The 24,398-nt window shown below is 36.8% G+C and overlaps 1 protein-coding gene across 3 annotated transcripts in view; it reads right to left on the reverse strand.

Moving 5' to 3' along the window:
- The window catches only part of adcy6a (adenylate cyclase 6a), an 85,527-nt gene extending 68,978 nt beyond the window's left edge, over nucleotides 1–16,549 (reverse strand). For 2 of the 3 annotated variants that reach the window (XM_067372518.1, XM_067372515.1), the window contains exons 1-3: nucleotides 16,367–16,549; nucleotides 7,740–7,953; nucleotides 4,606–5,533 (exon numbers count right to left, since the gene is read on the reverse strand). In XM_067372518.1, the coding sequence (XP_067228619.1) occupies nucleotides 4,606–5,532 (927 nt within the window). In that variant the 5' untranslated portion in view covers nucleotide 5,533; nucleotides 7,740–7,953; nucleotides 16,367–16,549. Of the gene's footprint in view, nucleotides 1–4,605; nucleotides 5,534–7,739; nucleotides 7,954–14,274; nucleotides 14,402–16,366 lie in introns of those variants that run through there. The other variant, XM_067372517.1, reaches the window with a different exon arrangement.
- Between the last annotated feature and the right edge of the window lie 7,849 nt (nucleotides 16,550–24,398).

A 24,398-nucleotide genomic window follows, 5' to 3' on the forward strand; every position in this document is an offset into this window, starting at 1 on the left:
GTCTTCCTGATTGTTTATAATGAAATGACCTCCTGTTCCCATTCTCTCCCACTACTTTGTACAGTAGAAGTAAATAGTTTCACAGTGCTTTATGGTCGTACAGTGACCCTAAGGTCAAGACCTCATTCTCCCTCCTTTTATACACACCCACAACCTCCTCCTGTCCCCAAAAACTCCTCACACACACACACAAATGCACACACACACACCCTGCAGAAAAGTACAAAGCGTCCCTTGTGTAGGAGCACAGAGGCTGGGTGACAGCGCTTAACATGATGCTGATATTTTCATGGGAGGAGCGCGAGAAGAGAAAAGGATCTGCTCTGCTGGGGCGGCTCATTCAACCACACTGCCTGACCTTCATCCTACCCCCGAGGTCCTTGGCTTGACTCAAAACAACACACTGCGGCCACAGATAGCACAGCCAAAGCCTGGCACAGCGCTGTTAATATTAACAAATACATCCCACACAAAAGCATCAAATGCCTATTCAAATTTATTATTGGTTTTGCTGTAAGCCAGTTTGCTAATTTCCACCATTTTGCTCATTTCAATGACACACCCTCTCTCTAAAACCCTGCCTCCAAAGACATCTCAGCCAACCAGATGTCAGCAATTCAAAAAAGTGCTACATGAATCACAACCAATGTATGGAAGTTTGTTTCCACCACAAAATAAAGAAATAAAAAGCTAATTGCGACTTTTTATCTCACATTTCTGACTTGCATGATATAAACTCGCACTAGCGAGTTATAAAGTCAGAACTGTGTGATATAAAGTCAGAATTGTGAGTTATAAAGTCAGAATTGCGTGACATACTGTAAAGTCGCAATTGTGAGTTATAAAGTCAGAATTGCGATATATAAACTCACAATTGCGAGTTATAAAGTCAGAATTGCATGATAAAGTCGCAATTGCGAGTTTATATCTCACAATTGCAAGAAAAAAGTCAGAATTGTGACTATGTATCGCAGTTTAGTAGGGATACACAAACATTTCTGCAAAACTGCAACAAAATAAAGTATTTTCAGTATGACGTTTCATTAGCGCCATTTATTGAGAAGCTAGGTCAATTATTTTCCACTGTTTTATGTAAACTATTGAATTGCGAGATATAAACTCACAATTGTAAGTTATAAAGTCAGAATTGTGTGTTATAAAGTCAGAATTGTGAGTTACAGTATAAAGTCATAATTGCGTGATATAAAGTCCCAATTCTGAGAAAAAACTTTTTTCCTCAGAATTGGACTTTAACTTGCCATTGCAAGTTTATATCAAACAATTCTGAGAAAATAAGTCAGAATTGAGAGTTTATATCACGCAATTGCAAGAAAAAAGTCAGAACTGTGACTTTATATCTCGCAATTCTGACTTTATAACTCGCAATTCTGACTTTATTTCTTGCAATTGTGAGTTTATATCTTGCAATTCTCAGTATAGAAGTCAAAATTGCAAGATGTAAACTCGCAATTGTGAGAATAAGTCAGAATTGTGAGATAAAAATGTATCTTTTTTATATTTTATTTAGTGGCGGAAACAAGCTTCCATAAGCAAAAAGCCTTTCCAACTGGTTGAAATAGTAGGAAACCCTAAAAATTTTCAAGGGGTAAAACGCTGCTATTGTAGTAGTGATGCACAAAAATTTCAGCAACCAAAAATTTAAGGCTGAAACTGTAAAAAAAATCAATAAATAAAAAAATCGGTTTGACACTTCATTAGCACCATTTATTGAGAAGCTAGGTCAATAATTTTACACTGTGCTGCTTTTCCTCTTTTTATGTAAACTACTGAAACCCATGACCTTGGTGTTCACGGTGCACAATTTGCCACACAGTGAGAATGTGGAGACTAATAATTCTATTGTTTTTTAGGAAAAAATTGTGAATACATTCTTTTTCACACTATTTAGCCTAAAGACAGGCTAATATAATGGACAAGATCAATTTTGAGACCAGCATATGTTGATAAGCATGTGTTTTTGCCAGATTCCAAAAAACTGCCATTTACAAAATCTTGTCAATTGATGCTGTGCAAATATTTTAGTACATTTTGAGTACATATGATAGGGGGGGGGGGGGGGGTGTTTAATTTCAGCAATTTTACATACATCTCATGTGCTATCATACACATTATATGGGTCATCAGCCATCCTGGGCTACGCTTCCCAAAAGCTTCAAAAGCCAAGTATATTGTAGAAACCATTGGCACCAATGTTCTCTATGATCTACTTAGGCTTACAATGCTTTTGGGAAACATCCCTGGTCTGTACATACATCAATCATACACAGATTGTCAACCAAGTTGAGTCAATACCATGAAAGCAGGACCGTTTACTAGTGTTGACACAATGTTGACCAGTGACACTGACTACTGTCATGCCTCAACAATCTCAACTTCGACAGAATCGATTCTCTAAAAGAATGGCTACCACACCGACAGGTTACGTATTAACAGAACTAACACAATACACTGACAAGAAATCATTATTAGACAATAGAGTATTCAAAATGACACTGTCTGCAACTTTTATTTTCAGTTGTAAATTGCATTTAATATGCATGCATGAAAAGCCAAATGGTAACTGTGACTAACAGATACTGTGATACAGCGTCACCAACTCTAAAGGAAGAGAAATGTCCATACTAAAGGTGCCTGCAATCGTGCTAATGCAGTAAAGACACTAACAGTAATTCAAACAAACTCACGGATGTCAGCGCTGTGGGTGGAAGTGCACATATGATCAGGTGACTGATTACCATGGTGGAATTCAATTCTGAGTGTTTGCATAATTGACGCTGTACAATATAGCATGTCTTTACCATTGAAGACTTCCAGGACTAAGGCAGTAAATACAGATATGAGAACAGGCGGAAGTAGTTAAACCTCATTAAACATAAATAAAATGGAAGTGCTGTGTAAACATTTGCATGTGTAAATGTATGTTGATGTACTGTATATTTGTTGTGCATAAAAATCTCTCAGGTTAACAACACACTGCCGCAAAACTATTTTCCTCTAGGGATTGGTACAGTCATCATTAGGGATGGGAATTATTTAATGTGTGTTGGTTGACAAAATGCAATGGTTCTGGTTCAGATTAAGGATATGTGTATATCTCTACATATTGCATAACAACATATTTCCAAAAGCTAAGTTGATTGAACTAATAGTCAACTAATCAGTCTTAGGGTGTTGAACTGCATTAAAGTTTGAAACCTGAGCCTTGTCATATAAATATCCAATAATCTGATTTGAGACTTATTTAACTTGACTCACAGTCATGAGGGTCTGCAAGGGTTCTCTCTATGATATAATTTCCTGTTTTGTTTTTTGTCTGCAAGATTCTTCATGTTGCACATGACTTGGACTCGAAAAGAAATAATAATTAAAGATTATGCTAAAATACTTGAAAAGAAATCATCAAGATATCAGGATATTTTTTATTTAAATTCAGAAAGTCATTGTGTCTATGAATGGCATTTTCAAAAAAATTACTAAAAAGATTATGTCACTGACCCCTTAACTGGAAGCCCTAAACAATTAACATTTCTTATGGGGCTTTTCCATGTTCTTGAACGCAAAAGAATGGAACAGAATGCAGCAGGTCTTACATCTTTAAAATATTTTTTAACTTAAAGAGGCACATTTGCGATGCTCATGATGGGAAGCTCAAAAAACAGTGCAAGATGCAACAATCAAAGACATGCATCTGCATTTTTATGCCTTTAGCAGTGATGTTTTAAATGGGATTAAAGGTAGGATAGGGTTTTTATAAAAAAAAAATTGTTGTTATACTGGTTGAAACTCTCTTCACATCCTGATAGCAATCAATAATGGAAGTGGTCTAAATATTAAAAAATGTAGGCTACATATATCTTCCGTGGAAGTCTCAGGACCAAAAAAATTTTCATCCAATCATTGCATTTGGTCCGATATGATGTCCTGTCTGCCTGTCAACATATGTATTTCCATACCTCCGTGCACCTGCTGCTTACATATCGCGCTGACTTCATCATCAGCGCGACATGTAAGGCTATGCAGAGTTGTAGACAGACAGTCACCGAGTGCCGCAAACAAACAGCAGCCACCTTTTACAGTTCCTCCTGAACCAAAATAATGAGCTTATGCAGCGTTTATGCCACGTCATAACCGTAATTACGAGTTGACAACCTGTGACGTACTACCTGGAGCAGTTGATGTCCTCAGATTTATGTGTTTCTATGTCAACACCGAAATGAATCTGCAGCAGTCGGGTGTACAAGAGTAAGTGTTTACGTTCATTATTATTGTAATGTCATGTGTTTTGAGAATTTAACGTCATATCTCGTGACACTTTGCAGACTCTGCTGTGCGCGTTCATATGTTTTGGAGGAGGCGTGGCTTTGGAGATGCTCTGAAGGGAGGGAACCTATGCTTTCAAAGATTGCCTACCCTACCTTTAATTTAAAGACACAACTTTTCAAAGGGAGTATTTTTTTAAAAAAACTGAACCATTCTCAATTCCCAACCCTATTCAAATATACTCAAATATAATGAAGGAATACATAAAAATCAAAACCAAAGCTTAGTTGGAATTAAAATGGAGGACTACAGCGCAGGACCCACCTGTTTCCAGAGGAACTCATCACCCTGATTGATCCTCCATGTGGTGAGGAGGTGTATAGAGGACAGCACTCCTCCGCTGAGCACTGCCGCCCTCATCCGCACGGGCAGCAGCGTGTAGATGATGTAGATGAAGAAGACGGACCACCAGATCCCCTCCGAGGCGCTGCGGGGGGCGACCTTCAGCACCCCGTAAACCTGCACCACAATTAGCACTCCAATCACAAGGTAGCTGACCATCCACATGTAGTCCTGGTGGAACCCGTTACGGTTGCACACCACCATCAGCGCCAAGAAGAGGGCCATCGCCACGGAGAGCACGGAGGCGTAAACCTTGTCGGGCTTTCCGTGGATGCAGTGGAAGGTGAGCATGACCCCACAGACGATCACCAGGACGCCCATCAGCATCGTGAGGGAGCTCTGATTGAGCCTAAAGAAGTAGCGCTGGTAGAGACGCTCCAGTTTGCGTGACTGGAACTTCTTGGATTGGAACACGCGAACCACCCGCTGCCAGCAGTCCGCCGCCGTCACTGACCCCGTCCCACTGGCCGTGTCATCACTGGAGCCCTCGCAACCTGAGCCGTCACCTTTCCGCCCCTTGACCTCGCCGTCCTCGAAACCCAGGTCCACAGATTTAAGCCCCATCCCCTCCCCCCCACCCCCCACTTTCCCGTAGTGGTCTTCCTGCCATCCACAGCGCATGCCGAAGTTGCCTCCGCCCGTAACTCCTCCTCCCCCAGACCGGGTGGCCTGAGAGTGGGGTGGCTGGGGAGGAGGCTCCATGGCTTCCACGTCCCGCAGGCAGCTCATGTAGCGTGGGTTGCAGAGAGAGGAGCCAACCTTGCGCTTGGACTTCTTGCCATTGCGCTCGCCCCACACGGTCTTGCGATCATCCACTCTGGCCACTAGGAAGCCGTTGATCCAGGACATTCTGTAGGGAGACATGAAGAAAACCAAAGTCAGAGACAGAGTGTGATGGCATTGTACCATGCTTATGTGGGTGAGACAAAAAAAACACATGTGCCAGGTAAACATTTCGGTTCACATGTCCTTTAGAAATGTACTCATGTTGGCTAAATATGGTTTTGAAAAAAGTTTTTTATAATTTACAAGAAATGTCAAGTGGCTTAGCCTTTAAAAGCATAGTTAAAAAAAAAAAAATGAAAATTTTATAATTTACTCACCCTCATGTTGTTCCAAACTTGCATGAGTTTCTTTCTTCAGTTGAACACAAAAGAAGATATTTTGAAGAATGTTGGTAACCAAATAGTTGATGGAACCCACTGACTTCCATAGAATTTTTTTCCTACTATAGAAGTCAATGGCTACCGTCAACTGTCTGGATACCAACATTCCTCAAAATATCTTCTTTTGTGTTCAGCAGAAGAAAGAAACTCATACAGGTTTGGAACAACATGAGGGTGAGTAAATGATGACAGAAATTTAATTTGTGGGTGATCAATCCCTTTAAGTAATAAGTAATAACATACTTTCCGTACTTTACACTTAATCTTAAAGGATTAGTTCACTTTCAAATGAAAATTAGCCCAAGCTTTACTCACCCTCAAGCCATCCTAGGTGTATATGACTTTCTTCTTTCTGATGAACACAATCTGAGAAATATTAATAAATATCCTGACGCTTTATAATGGCAGTGAGTGGGATCAACGAGTATAAGCTGAAGAAAGTGTCTCATCCATCATAAACACACTCCACACGGCTCCAGGGGTTAATAAAGGCCTTCTGAAGTGAAGCAATGTGTTTGTGTAAAAAAAATATATCCATATTTGACGAGTTATGAAGTAAAATATCTAGCTTCCACCAGACTGCCTTGCATTTTGAACTTACGAAAAAAAAAAACGGAACTGGCGTCGTATCAGTTAAACTTTTTCTGTAAGTTGAATAGGGAAGGATTAGCATAAGCTTTTTCAACTGTGAGAGTTTTACACTTTCTCCTTAAGTTGGATACGGAAGGTGGTCTGGAGGAAGCCAGATATTTTACTTCATAAATTGTTAAATATGGATATTTTTTTACACAAACACATTGCTTCGCTACAGAAGGCCTTTATTAACCCCCCGGAGCCGTGTGGAGTGTGTTTATGATGGATGGATGTGGATGGAGACACTTTTTTCAGCTCATGCTCGTTGATCCCGCTCACTGCCATTATAAAGCTTGGATGCAGTAGCATATTTATTAATATTTCTCTGATTGTGTTTATCAGAAAGAAGAAAGTCATATACATCTAGGATGGCTTGAGGGTGAGTAAAGCTTGGGCTAATTTTCATTTTAAAGTGAACTAATCCTTTAATCATTATTTTCGAAGAAATTCTTAATTATACATTTAAGACAGTTATTTTTTTACAAACATCACAAATTATTCATTCATAATTATCTTTTTGGGGAGTTGTACCATATGACAGCTTTTTAATAATAAGCAGTGAAGCAGTTTTGTTATTTTTTAGAAATAATTATAAATAACATTACATTAGTTAACATGAACTAACAATGTACAATACTTCTACAGCATTTATTAATCTTAGATAATGTTAAAGGCTACTCACCCTCATGTCCTCCCAAACAAGACCTTTGTTCGTCTTCGGAACACAAATTAAGATATTTTTGATGAAATCTGAGATTCGTACTGCTCACATGTACAGCACCAGCCAATACTGAGCCGGCGTTCTGGCGTAAACACGGAAGCCTTCACTGCGTTCACTGCGCCAATAGCGTATGACAACAGTTCAAATTGTTGAATAAAGTCATTATTTTTGTTTTGTTTTTGAGCACAAAATGTATTTACGCCGCTTCATAACATTAAGGTTGAACCACTGTAACATGTCTTTACTACCTTTCTGGACCTCAAAAGGCAATGACATTGCTGCCTATGTGTGCTTCAGAAACCCTCATTTCATTAAAAATATCTTAACTTGTGTTCAGAAGATGAACGAAGGTCTTATAGGTATGTAATGACATGAGGGTGAGTAATTAATGACAGAAATAACCCTTTAATCTCATCATTTACCAATACATTTTTAAGATCAAAAGTCATATCTGTTAACATGCACTGCGAACTAATATAATAATAAAAACACGCTCATCAGAGAACCCTTTAATGAGGTTTCGTTGATCTCTTTACCTGTGTGGGTTCTGGTGTGTGACCCAGCCCTGATCTTGCTGTCTAAGACACTCATTTAGAGCAGTGGATGAGTGAAAGCAAAAATGTAGAGTTCAGACAATTGAGTGATGGCTATCAGGAAGTCCAGTTTCGTTTAGTTACTGTAGACCGGCCTGATGGATCTGGAGATCTTTTACTGATACTTTGTTCAACTGTATCTTCGTACCCTCTGGATCTGTTGACGATAAACCATCAATACAAACAATGTGAGATCAATAAAATGCATTAAAAGAATCTGAACAATTTCACTGTTGAATTATTCAAAACTCAGCATTTTCTATAAGACATCCAAATGCATTTTCCTACTTAAGGATCCAAATGTTTGATTAGTAGATGGTTATTATCACAACACATGCTTTCACATAGTCTGAAATTCCTGACAGGTACACTATTTAACAGGTTAAAATTACACCGAACCTAAACTAAGCAATAAAACAATCGCAACAAATATGGAAAGCACCAGGTTCATTTCCCTAAACCGTCACTGTATTTCTAATCAATGACTGGCAGCTCTTAAATCTATATAGACTTCACTTTCTTATCAGCAATGATTAATAACAATATGCCTAAGTAAACCAGTTAAGGCGGCTCAGAAACAGTAACCTTAGATGTAAGTTTCACATTTAATCCTTGCCAATTTAAGATATTCTGAGCTTTGAATGTTATTCTACCATGGTTGTGGGTCAAAAGGCTGAAAGGACGAGACATTCTGCTAAAAGATTCGAAAGGAGATGAATGAGAAAGCAAAGAGTCAAAATATCAGTAAGATGACCACATCAAATAACCAAAACTGAAGCAATTGAAGTTGAAGAAGTTAGATAAATGTATATAAATGGTACATCTTAATTAATCTAAATATACTCTTTTCAAAGTATTTTACCATTATCATTTTTAAACGGGTCATGACATGGATTTTTTTAATATGTTCCTTAAAATTATCTGTTTTTAAGGGGCGGCTCCTTTATGGCTTGTCAGTAAACAGCCACTGTTATGATTGGTTAAAGTCACTGCATAGGAAACAGTATCAACGACCAATCGCTATTGCATGTGAGTAAGTGTTTTAAAAACATTATCCATATAAAACCGTTACTTACAAACAAAGCATTATGAAATAATGCCTCGTTTAAAAAAAACAAAATGCTCCTAACAAACATATAATCCTGACAGGACACCATTAAAATAAACCATTCACTTGTTTCCGACGCTGGGATGCAAAAATGCTGTTTAAACTGGACAAAAGCGAACGTTCCTTCACTCTTCCATTTGTCCTGCTGTCGGCAGACTCAAGTAGGGCGGGGCGATAAATAATATCATATCGAGATTGTAATAAAATGTTTGTCGATAATGATGATAAGCAGCCTATCACACAGCAGAAATAAACGAGACAACAGCCAGTCAATGCATGTCGCAAATAAGTGATTTCTGTGTGTCTCTGTGTGAATGAATGGTGCAGCTGTCGTCCTCATTATTATATGAAGACATGAACACATGAACTTCGTGTCCAGAGTGGCTTTGAGAGTCACTTCCCACCGTTTCATTTGAGAAAATCTACAGTCTGAAACTGAAACTTAAAGATCTTCATGACAAACTGTCAAAGTGAAAGTCAGTTTTAACTTTAAGAAATTATGACAGAAATATACAACTATTGTATACTAAAATGTACTTCTCAAAGTCACAATAATAATAATATTTCTAAGGAATATCAAACAACCAAGATATTTTTTTAATCCATGTTTTAAATTTATACAGATCTGTTGTGCAGCATATTATTTGACAAAAAATAAAAATGCAATGTTTTGTTGTAAATTAAAAGTTATTTTCATTTGTTTTTTTTAAAATCTTGATTAAATTGTTAAAGTTTATACAAATTTGAATGAAATCATAAAACACAGAATCCCAAAAAACAAAATGGAAAACACAAAATTTAGGGAAAAATAAAATGGATTTTATGGGGTCCTAAATGAAAAGTTAGCTATTCTGTGGAGTTTAGTTGTGAACAAACAAGTTTACATGTTTCCATCCATCGGGTCTAACAAATATGTGGAAAGCATTTCCTTCCCCAAGTGGTAAATGAATAATCGTGATAAATATCAATATCATATGATATGGAAAAAAATACTGTGATAATATTTTGGCCATATCGCCCAGCACTAGACTAAGTCTAAAACAGAGTGTGCATCTGTATACTGTATCCAGTGTAGACAGCATCAGTGATTATAATGGGTTCTATTTGATTTTGATGCAATGCTTACATGCAGTGTAGGCAAATGCCAGCTGTTGAATGCCAGTGGGCGGGGCCTATGGTGCGATGATGTATAACTATTCGTCGATGTCTTGCTCTGGAGCTGGTCATATGCAAATATACAGTATTTGTCTATGTGACCCACAATATCCAAACAAGGCATTTTTGATATATTAAGAGCCATTTTTGACATCAATTTTGATGAAGTCTGATAGGTTTCTGTCTCTCCATAGAGATCCAACGCAACTACCACTCCAAGGTCCAGAAAAGTAGGAAAAAGACATCATTAAAGTACTCCATGTGACTTCAGTGGCTTAAACTCAATTTTATGAAGTGACGTGAGGCCTGTGTTTGCCCAAAAAAAACATAAATAACCACTTTATTTACAAAATAATATTATCCAAAGCATGTTCACGCAACAATGCAAGCTCTCGCATGAAAACAAAATGCATGTGTCGTGAAGCTTGAGTTGACGCGCGTTGCAGATCAATATTTTTGTAAGTAAAGTGGTAAATTAAGTTTTTTTTTTTGCGCAAACAAAGCACTTGCGTCGCTTCATAACATTGAGTTTAAGCCACTGGAGTCACATGGAGTACTTTAATGATGTCTCATCTGAAGATGAACGAAGGTCTAACAGGTGTGGAACGACATGAGGGTGAGTAATTAATGACAGAATTTTCATTTTTAGGTGAACTAACCCTTTAAATACACTGGAGAACCGCTTTGGAGCGATTTATGAACAAATCATTCAGATCAGTTCTGTGAACCAATTCATCGACAAGATCCCCGCAATATCCAAACAAGCCATTTTTGGAGCTTGATTAAATGAATGCTTTGTTTATGAGGAGGATGTTTTAAGCGATGAAACATGCAGGATTTTTTAATGGTACAAATGACCTCTTATATGTCGGTCGAAAAATACCAAGGCAGATTTGATTTCACATGTCATGACCCCTTTAATACATAATAATAACACAGGTTCGGTGAAGATTCTAGAGTCCATTCTTTGTATTGTTTGCTTCATAACTTTAGTGTTTGTGTTGTCTATTGTATGTACTGTATGTATTTCATACAGTCTGACAATGTTGTAGGTGTTAACAGTGATGGAAATAAAGCTTTGGTGACTGCATATGAAAAGTATCACTGTATAAAAAGAAGATATTATTGCACTCTAGAATACTTGATTTGCATTGGCCAGTTGTGGCATCCAGTCAAATATTTCTGAATAATGACAGTTGCCTAGGGCAACGCTGTATATCTGACTGCTCATCATTCATTTATGGCTTCGAATTAATTCTCATCACCTAACGATTCTATCTTACATTTCTATAGCATGTAGTGTATTATATTCAGAAGACATTCATATATTGTAGCAGGACATGGCACCACTTCCTATCAATGATAACTGTTCCTTTAATCCGAAAGCAACAGTCCTGGTATATCCTGTCTAATCAGACAATGACAGATAATCAGAGTTAAGACGTGATCAACTTAAACGAATCCTCCGGCTGTCAATCACTCAGTCCTGACAGGCCCGAACCAGCAGAATGAACATATGAATTAACAATATTCTTATAAAAATGAGCACATAGCACATATTTGTCTCACATATCTGGATCTGGACCAGCTGGTGATGTTGAAAGGTATTGATGAGCAAACTTCGTCAAAATTCGTTGCTGTATGTCTTCAGCCCTGTACTGGCTCATATTATTCGCTTGTACAGGGCATGTTGACTAGTGATGGGACGTCTGAGTCAGTGAATCGGTTCTGCCAAACAGTTCATTTCAAACCAGCTCAAAAAAGATTTGCTGGTTCATAATGACGTGGTCTCTGACATCCAAATGTGCCAAATTAGTCTAAAACTTTCTAGTAAAAACATATTGTTTATTATGGTTTTTATTTTATGTGTCATTAGTGTGTCTATTATGTCATGTGTCCTAGTTTAGTTTATTGTTTCAGCTATGATTCAGGCAGCTGATTAAACAAAATCTAAATGAAATTTACACATTATAGTAGTAAAATAATCATAAAAGTCTTAAAAAAAATCTTAAAACTTTTTCCAGTAGCTTTTTTGACTATTAAAGTATCTACTTTTTGCCTCATGTCGTTCCACACCCGTAAGACCTTCGTTAATCTTCAGAACACAAATTATGATCTATTTGATGAAGTCTGAGAGGTTTCTGTCTCTCCATAGAGATCCAACTCAACTACCACTCCAAGGTCCAGAAAAATACATCATAAAATACTCCATGTGACTCTAGTGGCTTAAACTCAATATTATGAAGCGATGTGAGTGCTTTGTTTGCACAAAAAAACATAATTTACCACTTTATTCGCAAAATAATATTATCCAAAGCATGTTCGCGCAACGATGCCAGCTCTTGTGTGAACACAAATCATGCGTCGTGAAGCTCTTGTGAACGCACATTGCAGATCAATATTTTTGTAAGTAAAGTGGTATAAAAAAAATTGCGCAAACAAAGCACTCTCGTCACTTCATAAAATTGAGTTTAAGCCACTGGAGTCACCTCGAGTACTTTAATGATGTCTTTTTCCAACCTTTCTGGCAGTGGTGTAATGTAATAAAGTAATAATACTTTGTTACAGTACTTAAGTATTTTTTGGGAGAATCTGTACTTTACTTGAGTTTTTATATTTCTGTCAACTTTTCCTTTTACTCCACTACATTTCCTAAATAAAATGTATACTTTTACTCCGATACATTTTCCCAAAGCATTTTCGTTACTTACTACAAAATAAAGTCGGAAGAACACTGACTGCAAGCAAGCATGGGCAAACAAGTGCTCGCACAGTCGCGGTTTATTTCATTTTCTAGGTTGCGTCCGTTGCTGGAGCGGCTGAGAAGAGTGCGCTGTCATTATACAGTATGAGAGCGACCTCTAGAGGCAAAATAAAAACTATCACTGATGCCTTGTGGAGTTTGTTTTGACACGTGACGTGAGGCTGCATAGACAACAAAACAGTATGTTATACAGTGTACACTACAGTACATGTTTTCATATCATTATAAAGTAATTCGTTTGTTGACTAGATGCTGCATTAGTGGAGAACAGTAGTATGTTTGCCGTTGAGGCTGAGAGGATGCTAACATTAGTTAAGCAGTTAAACAATGTGACAAGAACACCAACTGTTTAATGTCACAATGGGTGTTACCATTCATTTGCATTAGTTTATATCATTTGTTCGCTGTTATGCATTCATTATCCAGCGAAGTTGCATATTTAAACTGTATTCGCATCATGCAGCGACCGAAACATAAATCAGAAGTGTATTCGATTTCAGTTCTTTTTTTATCGGCACTGTAACACATATTTTGATTAGATAATCATCAAGTTTTTTAAAATAGAGGCAAATAAATATTGTGTGAAAGTATACATATAATAGACCTATGCTATGCCTTTGTGTAAAGATGGTAATTTTTAAGCATGAATTTTTGGATTTATATGAAATGGTAACACTTTACAATAAGAGTCCATTTGTAACATTAAATAAGGTTAATAAAAGTATTGTTTATTGTTAATTTCAACATTTACATTTTAGCATTTTCAAATTGTCTCTTACATTAGTTATAATGCACTATGAATTAACATGAACAATCAATGTATAATTAATATATTAGTATTTTTATATTTAAAAATTACAATAAACATTTAGCCATTTTTTTTAATTCAAAGAAACAAAATGTAAGAAAGAGTTAAAACCGAACACAATCTTGCTGCTCAAACTGTGTATAGAACAAATTTTTATATTTTTTTGCTCCTTTTGTATTTTACATTTACTTGAAGCTGCAGCCCGCGATTTTTCCTCTTTGTCGCCATCTCTTGATTGAAACCTGCAATTGCAGTAAAATGCGGAACAGTTATCTGTACGTGCGTTGTGTGTCGGCACAGCTCGTCAGCGCGGATGAATCTAATGTGTGCTGTCCGGTGTGGATACTGAACTCCAGAATCACAGATTCAACGTCTTGAAAGTATGACCAATATAAGAATTTTTACTGGAAAATATCATCTGAACAAGAAAGTAACATATCTTCCACTTTTGTTCTGACCAACTGAGGAAAAAAGCATTAGGCCTACAATAAATGCACTGCCAATGATGATTAAATCTAACGATCGCTTAGCTCGGATCATGCCAAACCATGCAAATTATTATTTCTGTTTTACTTTATTCTCAAATTGTTAATGTTAACAACATCAGCATTGCGTGACTGTATTTAGTGTGTATTAGCGTTACCTGTAGATTTCAATTTCTGTAGCAACTCCACAGTCCAAAGTCTTTTGCTTTTTGACTATGGGTGAATCTCCAGATCTTTCTGGATTACAATCCGCCATCAAAATGATAAGTTTAATTATTTCAGCTACTGTGAGAAAAGGCTATAAATGATCCGCTACCAGCAGCATCCTCACATGATAAAACCGACTGGCCAGGACGGGACTCCTTCCTTTCTGTTTACGGACGTGACGTAATGACGCACTGCTGCACGCTCGAATTTCTCGCAGAAATCCACCATGTCGCTCTTATTATAAAACATTATTACAAGCTTACCGTTGTGAATCGAGACAAGATAATTAGATAGTTTCGAACACTGGCTGGTTATGTACTTGCTTAAAAATTGATTTTAGATCATTTTAACCAAAAAAAAGTTACGGACTGCAGCTTTAAGTACGTTTAACATAAAAAAAAAAATACTTTGCGTACTTAAGTACAAACAATATCACATACTTTAAAACTTTTACTCAAGTAACATTCTAAACAGTGACTACAATGACTACCAAAGTCATTTTCTGGTAAGATATCTATACTTTTACTCAAGCATGGTTTTCGAGTACTTTATACACCACTGCCTTCTTAGTTGCGTTGGATCTCTGTGGAGAGACAGAAACCTCTCAGATGTCATCAAAAATATCTTAATTTGTGTTCCGAAGTTGAACGAAGGTATTACGGGTGTGGAACGACACGAGGGTGAGTGATTAATGACAGAAATTTCATTTTTGGGTGAACTAACCCTTTAAATACACTGGAGAACCGCTTTGGAACGATTCAGTCCGATTTACGAACGAATCATTTCTGTGAACCGATTCATCAGCAAAAACTTAAACACGATTCATCGCTAACTGATGCGAGAACGCACTAATAACAGTACAGTACGTATAAACATCCATAGCCAATCTATTCTGAGTCATAATTTCAGTAGATGCCATGCTACTGCACAAATGTGCTTGTATCTGTAACGTGCATCCTCGCTGGCGCTCGTATCGTGCTGTATTCCTCCGGGACATTTGCACGACATTTCAACAGCCGCGCGCTGATGTTACATAATGCAAATGTAGAGATGTAAATGTCGCATCAGTCACAACACTAACTGTTATTAATCTACATGAAATCCCCGTTTCCTCTTAAAGAAAAAGAGCTCCATTATTCAAATTGCTGTCCTTTAAAAAAAAGAAATAAAAAATGAATTAAAAACGTTTATATACACGAACAACGACGTGTGCACGTTCATACAAACACCAACGACTGTTCGCCATCGCCTAACATATGCATGCTGCATAATTTCAGCGCTTCATCGATGGTTCATGTTGCCAGAAGAACTATGCAGCATTTCTCCCATAGGCCGTTTGGAGATGTTTCGTTACATAACACGGAGTGTGTGTTCAGTGCGTGTGTGTGTGTGTCATATTCGCAGCAGTGACCGCGTAGAGGCTGTTACAGTAACAGTGTGCGGATACTTGTGCAACACAGCATGTCACACCCGACCGCCAAGTGTGGTCTATACAGCCCCGTCCTTCACCTAAACGAGCTGAATTATAGCGCACCACAGGCCGTGAACACGTCCGCTCGGTCCATAACTGCGCTGGACATGTTATAGGGATCATAGCGTGCGAAACATTCCAACGCATCAGTCATCATCGCCTTGTTTTATAGAGGCAAACACGCACAACTCAACCATCAGATGCACACCAAGCCTTATGCCTTAAGCCTCATGCATGACATCTATTTAGACCGGCAGCTGCTGTTTTGCTCCTTATTTCACATTACTTCACGTTCGACCTTTAAGGTAACATCAGCAGTGCGAGCCAAGACAGGACGTTTAATTCTGAATATATCGCTGGTGTGAATGAAGAGAGGGGTGTTGCATTTGGCCGTTGCTTATTCGTCATGTCAAAACTCAGTGCTACTGCTGCATTAAAGCCTTCTGCACGACTCTTCCAAATGTCCTCTATAAAAGGCAAACGCTTGTATAACGTTTGTCAATCTGAAACCACGCTAGAAAGCAGCCCTACATAAAACATGACTGATCACCCTAGAAAAAGATCTGACTCACCGTGGACATCTCTCCGTTTCGGGCGCAGCAGCGGTGGCGTCTCGAGCGCGCGCGGTCGTTCGATCGCTCGGTGTCCTTGTTATCGGCAGGGCGATGTGTTTTTTGCGGGCATCGAGGACGAGGGGACAGAGGGCCACAGACGGTGAAGCTCTGCCTCGCTTGTGCTCCCGTCGTTTCCCAGCCTCTCCCCCTTCACACAGACGCGGTGCCAGTCTCAGTCTCCACGCGTCTCAACACTCCCCCTAAAGGCCTGCGAACAAGCAGCTCCTCACTGCCAGCTGATTTCACCTGTCCTCCTCCTCCTCTGCTCTCATACGGAGAAAGACCATCAGACCTATCTATCTATCTATCTATCTATCTATCTATCTATCTATCTATCTATCTATCTATCTATCTATCTATCTATCTATCTATCTATCTATCTATCTATCTATCTATCTATCTATCTATCTATCTATCTATCTATCTATCTATCGTTCATTCGTTCCTTCGTTCGTGGCCCTGAAAACATCTGTACACTTAACCCACCACCATTATATTATTACATAACAAAATGTCAAAACCGCTGACATTTGAAAGCCACATGCCACAAGCAAAATATTTCACAAAAAAAAAAAATTGTTTTAAATTATTGAATAACAGATTTCAAAATGAGAATTGTTTTTGCGTACAATGAAAGTCAATGTTCTCCAAAGAAATATCTTCTTTTATGTTCTGCAGAAGAAAAAAGTTATACAGGTTTGGAAGAACATGACGGTGAGTAAATTATGAAAGAATTTTTTTAATTTTTTTTTTATTTTTGGGTGAAGTCCTTTACATAGAATATTATTTAAAAATATATCTATGTTTGATAAATAAAAATATAAATAATATAAACATGTTTATCTATAAGTTTTGCCTCTTTGTCGCCATCTCTGTTTGAAACCTACAACTGCAGTTATTTGCGGAATTATTATCTTTACGTGGCTTGTGCATCAGTCTATATATCAGTACTTCAGAATCAGATAGATTTAGTCTTGGAAGTGTGACCAAAATAAAATTTTCACTGCAAAATGTATCATTTTGGATCATTTTTAACCAAAAATTTCGGACTGTAAAATAAACATTCATGAAAGAAGAAAGTTCATTTTAGAAATAAAATTGAATGTATTAAAATAATAATTTTCACATTGTCGCTTCTATGAAAACATTTTGTAAAAAGATCAGATTGTGAAATCCCTCTTTGCATATTTTACCTTATTTTCAGTTCAAAAACATCTCACAGATTCTGGTGAATTGCATACTGTATAGTTTTATAATACGTTTATGTAATTGGGCTTATGTTTTCTGTCACGTACTCATGACATGTCCACTCACACATACAAAAAAAGTAATAGACTTCTTAAAACTTTTATTAATTCTTAAAGTCCCCCTGTGGTGTCAATCAAGTTTTTAATGTTGTTTATATGTCTATGTGGTGTTTAATATGCTTTAAGACAAACCATGTGCAAATTCATAAGTCAGCACCATTGCTGAGTATTTTTTCTTTAAAACTGCAGTGATCTAAAGACAGTTTCAAAAACGCGGTTTGAAAGCGCTGGCGTTTGTGACCACAAACTACCTTGTAACCAATCACGTCAACGTGCGGGCAGGCTTTAGCATATCATTAACTATGACTGATCCAAAGCAGAGGAGTCTCAAGAGAATATCCAGGTATATTTTACTGTTCATATGAAAAATCATGTAGATTTAACAATATAGCAGGTGTTTGATGTATATTGCGATGCTATATGCCTTTACTGACGTTCTGAGTTGTTCAAAGTGTTTCTAAGGATACTGATTGTTAGAAGGCAGCTATCTGACTCAGATGGTCAACGGAAACATGGTTTGTGTAACATTAGCAACACATTATTAGCTGTTTGATAAAGTCAAGCAAAAGGCTAATCATATTAATTACTGTCATGAGTCCGACGTTGTAAAGAGCGATACTATTGTGCCGCGTTTACCTCAGTAAGTTGACCGAGTGGATCTCTGTGCTCGTGCGAGTGAGTGGAGGCGGGGCTAATAAGCATATTCATAGATCCACGTATATTAAATGAAGCACGGGTGTAGAGTTACATTAAGGCATGAAGAATTTTTTTGTCACTGGATATTTTTTTTTTAAATATGTCGTTTTGGTGATCAAAGATGAGTTGTAAGGGATAAAATTATTGACTACAGGGGGACTTTAAGTACAGGCCTTGTTAGTTGCTCAGAAAAACAAAATGTCTCTTTTATTTAGTACATTAGTGATGTACAAAATATTACATTGTGGTGACATCTTTTATAACATGCATATCAGCATGTTATAGACATGTTATAGAGTTCTACTATAACATCTCAGATAACAAAGATTAAAAACTGGAGGTCAATCACCCTCACTATTGTCTGCTGCACCCAGAATGACCGATGAAATCTCAGGTATAAAATATTTAAAGAAACTATTACTGGATAGAAAAGCTAGACAGAACTGCGTCAGTAAGGGTTGTGGGTTATCAGATATCAGTGATTCACGTGATAACTTTCAAATCTGTGGTTAGTGTTTGTCACAGCTGAGTAGGCATTCCTGTGTGACATCCAACCCAAACCCTAGTCAAATATTCCATGCCCAGCAAAGTGAAAAAGGCCATTTCAAGCTGGAATTCCCAGTTTATAAAATACAAATCAACCTTAATGGAGCACTATTAACAAAATATTTTTAAATAGTTCACTTCAAAATACAGTGTTGGGGGAAATTACTTATAAAGGGGACTTATAATGCCCCTTTAACAAGATGTAATATAAGTCTCTGGTGTCTCCAGAATGTGTCTGAATGTGTCTCAAAATACCCCACAGATCATTTATTATTATCAAATTTGCCCCTATTTGGGTGTGAGCAAAAACACATCATTTTTGTGTGTGTCCCTTTAAATGCAAATGAGCTGCTGCTCCCGCCCCCCTTTCCAGAAGAGGGCGGAGCTTTAACAGCTCAACAACAACAAAGCTGGAGAATCTCACACAGCCAAAATTAAATACATAAAGTAGGCTATATTTGCGTAATTTAACATATTAAATTATTGCAGGTTTGCATGATATTAAATATAGTTTGTATAAATATTAAAAATAGTTTGCATTTCACTGTTTTCAATCAATGTGACACTGAAGACTGGAGTAATGATGTTGAAAATTCAGCTTTGACATCACAGGAATAAATTACGTTTTAAAATGAATCAATATTTTAAAGTGTAATAATATTTCACAACATTACTGTTTTTACAGTATTTTTGATCCAAAAAGCAACCTTGGTGAGCAAATGATTGAACGGTAGGGTAAATGATTCCTCTGAATTATGTCTCATCTGTTTCATCATACTAAAAAAAGAAATGTCACATAATTATGTTGTCAACATCATCAACTGCAGGTTGGATTGTCGCAGTGACTCAAACTCATGTGCCATACTGAATTATGCAACTGTACGACTATATGCAACACATTTGAGTTAAACCATTCACAGTTAAAGTGCCCTAAGATATGACTTTCCAAATGAACTGCTTTTATGATGCACAGCAAAACAATACTGGGCAATGGATTCTTATCTTACTTCTTATGCAAATTTTCAGCTGTACCAAACTGTGCAGTTGTGCAAAGAGCTAGAGAGCCAAATATGAAACTATGAATGGTTATTGTGTAAATGTTTGATATTCATTCTTCCATGCACATCTGGATAGACAGAGAACAAGCCAATACAAATGCAGCTAGTAAGTATACTAAAGACTACCAAGTGAAGACAAACCTGTTTCATTTAAACACAGCACACCCACCACTCGAAGTGCAGGAGGATATATGTCTTGCACGGCATTAAATGATGTTGATTGAAACATCAAAACACACATTAGGACACAAATATAAGCAGCATGCTTTTCATTTAAACAAAAGCTTGGAATGATTTCCGTCTGCCGTGTTTACACAATTGTAATTCAGTGCTGATGTACACTGGTTGTTGCTTTACTGCTCTGTAGTGACGGTAGACGTGAAAAAGGGTAGAGTAAATAAAGGACTATTTGTCTAATGCTCAGCTGACAAATAGGTTTGGATAGACTGCCAGATCTTTGCCCTTCATAGGTTCCTCATTGCCTTAAGGTAGGGCTATTTTGTTGCTATTTGAACCAGCGCTGGCGTTTGTTTGACTCAACCTCCGAGGGCAACTTGTGTGTTCTTGTGTATGAAACTTTAACATAATATACCTTTAACCAAGCTTGTGAGTATAAAAGTGCACTAATTAACCCTATAAAACCTACTGTATCATATTTGATCGCATACATGCCTTCTATACTTACTTGGCAAGTTAAAAGTCTCTGCAATATAAATATCAGAAACTGGACCAAATTGTATATTTTTGCTCAGTTTCTGAATAAAATTGGTTTATATCTCCTTGAACGTGAATTCCATATGCTCACTATATCATATATGGTCCATAAAAGAAAAAAAAACATGATTGATTATCACAACAATATTTTTTCTTTTGTCAAACCAACAAAGATAATTAATGTGATTCAGATATTTTGAGTTTCTGTTGATTAAATCAATGGCCTTCATTGTATTAACTCACATTTTTTATTTCAATGAACTCAAATTTTTAAGGCAACCAAGGTAACTCACTTTTTTGTTAAGTTAAACCAACAGTTTTTTTTTTACAGTGTATACTAATATTTCATATGTCAGGTTTTACAGGGTTACACTCACACACAACTAACTTTTATATTACATTTGCACTTGAATTATGTTACATAATCTGAATACTATTACATATATACTAATACATAACAGTTGTGCCAATTTGGCATTTGTATTTAAGTGCAATAAAAAAACATTGAACAAATCAAACAAACAAAAAACAATAAAGCTCTTTATCACCTGTAATTACACAGAGATAGCACCCTGCTGTTTCATAGTGAAATCAGGGTCCAGCTGTCAGCAGTGCATCACTTGTCACATCAACTCACCGATAGCATGATTTTAGTGTCTGACGATTAGTGGCTGCCAAAGGAGTTTACATTCACGTGATTGACAGGCTGATTGCTTCAGCGTGACGGCGTAAACAGGGAGGAAGAGCCTTTAGACATGCACACAACACAAGACACTGTGGATCACAAGTTACACCAATCACCAGCAGAATACTACTGTAGCATAATATTACTATTTCAGCCATTTCTTTATATATTCAAAAACTATTTTATACTGTTTGTGGAAGTTTAAATAGCCTATATACCTGAATAGGAGTTTTTTTTTTTTTTTTTGAAGGAGGAGGAGGAGGAGGAAGTGCTGTTGTTCCTAATATTCATGTGACTTGCAAGTGTGATATTTCACAAACAGTTCAATAAACAATAAATTAATCTGGTGTAACTTATCCTTATCACCAGTCCATTTATGTTCTGACAATGAAAACAGTTCTAAATGTGGTCAAAGTAAGGTTTAAGGTCACCATGAAATCAAAATTGACAATTTGTGTTTGTTATGGAATTTTGCAGGTTTTTATCATAAATGATTTATGCGTGCACATCATTATTTCTTTTAATTCATGTGCCCTCATAATCTTTAATCAAAATAACTTCACTTCCCTTTTTCAGTGACATCTCTCTCTTTACTGGTGGAAGGGAGGGGCAACCTGTCACTCACATGAGAACGACCAACAGCAAACTACAATTATTCATCCAGTCAATTCCCCATGGACAAACAGTAAACAAGTCCAAAGGTTTTTTTTTTTAGTTTTTATTAAGTTTATTATTTTTGTTATTTTTCTGCTGTCATAAATGTCACATCAGTCTTCAACACTTAAGAGGATGCAAATTTATGTGTGTTTGTAATGAAAACCCACCTCAAGAGTTTCGATGTAGTTACTTATAGATCACACTCCCACTGAGCCACATTCCTGTTGTAATTATAAATTTCCCTTCATAAAACATCCATGTTGACATCATTGACTCATAAATCTAGTTTGGCCAGTTAAAGATGCCAGATAAAGTCAAAGCACATGAGACAAATATATGATTTTACAGTTATAGGTGACTGTAATATTGATAGATATAATTATAGATATAGTGAAGTCACAATGGGATTACCTTTTACAGTTTTCTCAATTGCTTTGGTACATTTTTCTGAACAGTCTTAACATTCTCTAAACTGAAAGTTCAATTATCACTACTGTTTGCTGGAAGATCAGAACTCTATTGCAAGTCTGCAAAACGTAGCAACTCACCCAAAACATTTAAAGGGGTGGCTGATTATGATTTCACTTTTTTAACTTTAGTTAGTGTGCAATGTTGTTGTTTGAGCATAAACATCATCTGCAAAGTTACGATGCTCAAAGTTCATAGCAAAGGGAGATATTCTCTGTTAAAGGACTACAACAAACGGCTGGTAGGGACTACAATGAGCTTCTTCACAGGTTGATGACATCACTAACCCTGAAATTTACATAAACCCTGCCCCCGAGAACACACAACAAAGGGATGAGGCCATGTTATTGCTATACAGAATCTAACACAAATGCAATAGCATGTCATAAAAGCAAGATAACAACATGACAAGTTATAACCATAATTAAACTAAACTATACCTTGTCTGTCTTCATGCAGCATATATTCTCTGGCTCTGTAGTCAAGTCACCCTCATTTATATAGTGCTTTTTACAATGCAGATTGTGTCAAAGCAGCTTTCAACTGTAGGATCTTACAACAGTTCCCACATGAGCGATTTATAGACTTCGAACTGAACATGTTCGCTCACTTCGGAATGGAATCTCACTTAAGATGGCGAAATACCCTCTACTTCGCAGTCCACTTACGGTCGAATGGAACGCACCTGAGTGCATTTATAATAATCTGAAAAACCACGCCCATCGGGGGAAAAACAATCCAACCGTCTCCAGGCTGCCTTGTCTTTTCTGACTCATTCCAAAAAAAACCCACAACAGTGCCTAAAAGCAGCTGTGTGCCAAGGTGTACAGCTAACAAGCTAAAAAAAAAAAAAAAAACAGAAATACGCTTTTGTGTATCCACAAAAGTGCATACAGGCAGTGAGACAGAGCGCAACGGGTCATATTACTATAAGAAATGCATTGGAGGGGGTCGTAATCAGCGACAACATATGCTAAACAAACCAACAAAAACGCACGCTTGACTGAAACACTGAATAAAATGAGCGTTGCAAATGATTTAGTAGTTTTGAGCATGAAAAATATGTGGCAAAGATAAAATAGGATTACAGCTGTCATTGATTTTTGTAATTGATTATATTTTTATTTTTGCACTACTTTATTTTATTTTGCAATTTATTATTTTTGTTTGCAAAACTTATTTTTTCCGCTCAATACTTTATTTTTCCTTTGCAAATTTATCTTTGTTTGCAAAACTTTTTTTATTGCTTAATTCTTTTTTGTGTTTTGCAAAATTTTATTGTTGTGCAAAACTTTAAGGCATTAATTTGACTCCATAGTAAATACCATCAAAATAAAAAAGTGTTGTTTAGAAAAATGCTTAGATTTTTTTTTTTGTTTGTTTGTTTTTCCAGCATGGAAATATCTTAGGGCTGTGAATCTTTGGGTTGACAGTGAATCAATTTGATTCACAATTCATAGGTGTTCAATTCGATTCAAGAACGATTTTTGCAAATTCAGAACGATTCGACTCGAGACGATTCACATTCAAAATCGATGCGATTTGATTAATTCGATTCTGCATTTTTATACGCATTAATTGGGGTTATTGAAATGCTTCCCCCAATGTGTCTTAGTCAGGGTGTGAATTACTCACTGAGCTTTAGGGGGTCAGAGAGTAAAGGCAAAAAAACTTTTGTCAATTGTTAATGTAAGTTCATGTTAGTTCTTAATGATGCTACATAACTTTATTTTAATTGCCTAAAAATTGGCATTTGTAGAAATTTACATAAGCCAAAATTTTAACAGGCTTTAAAAGTATTGTTAGTTAATGTTAACTATAGTGCAGGACAGTGTTAATGGCTACACAACCAAGTGTTC

Source organism: Chanodichthys erythropterus, chromosome 20 (assembly GCF_024489055.1).
Source record: "Chanodichthys erythropterus isolate Z2021 chromosome 20, ASM2448905v1, whole genome shotgun sequence".
NCBI classification, from domain to species: Eukaryota; Metazoa; Chordata; class Actinopteri; order Cypriniformes; family Xenocyprididae; genus Chanodichthys; species Chanodichthys erythropterus.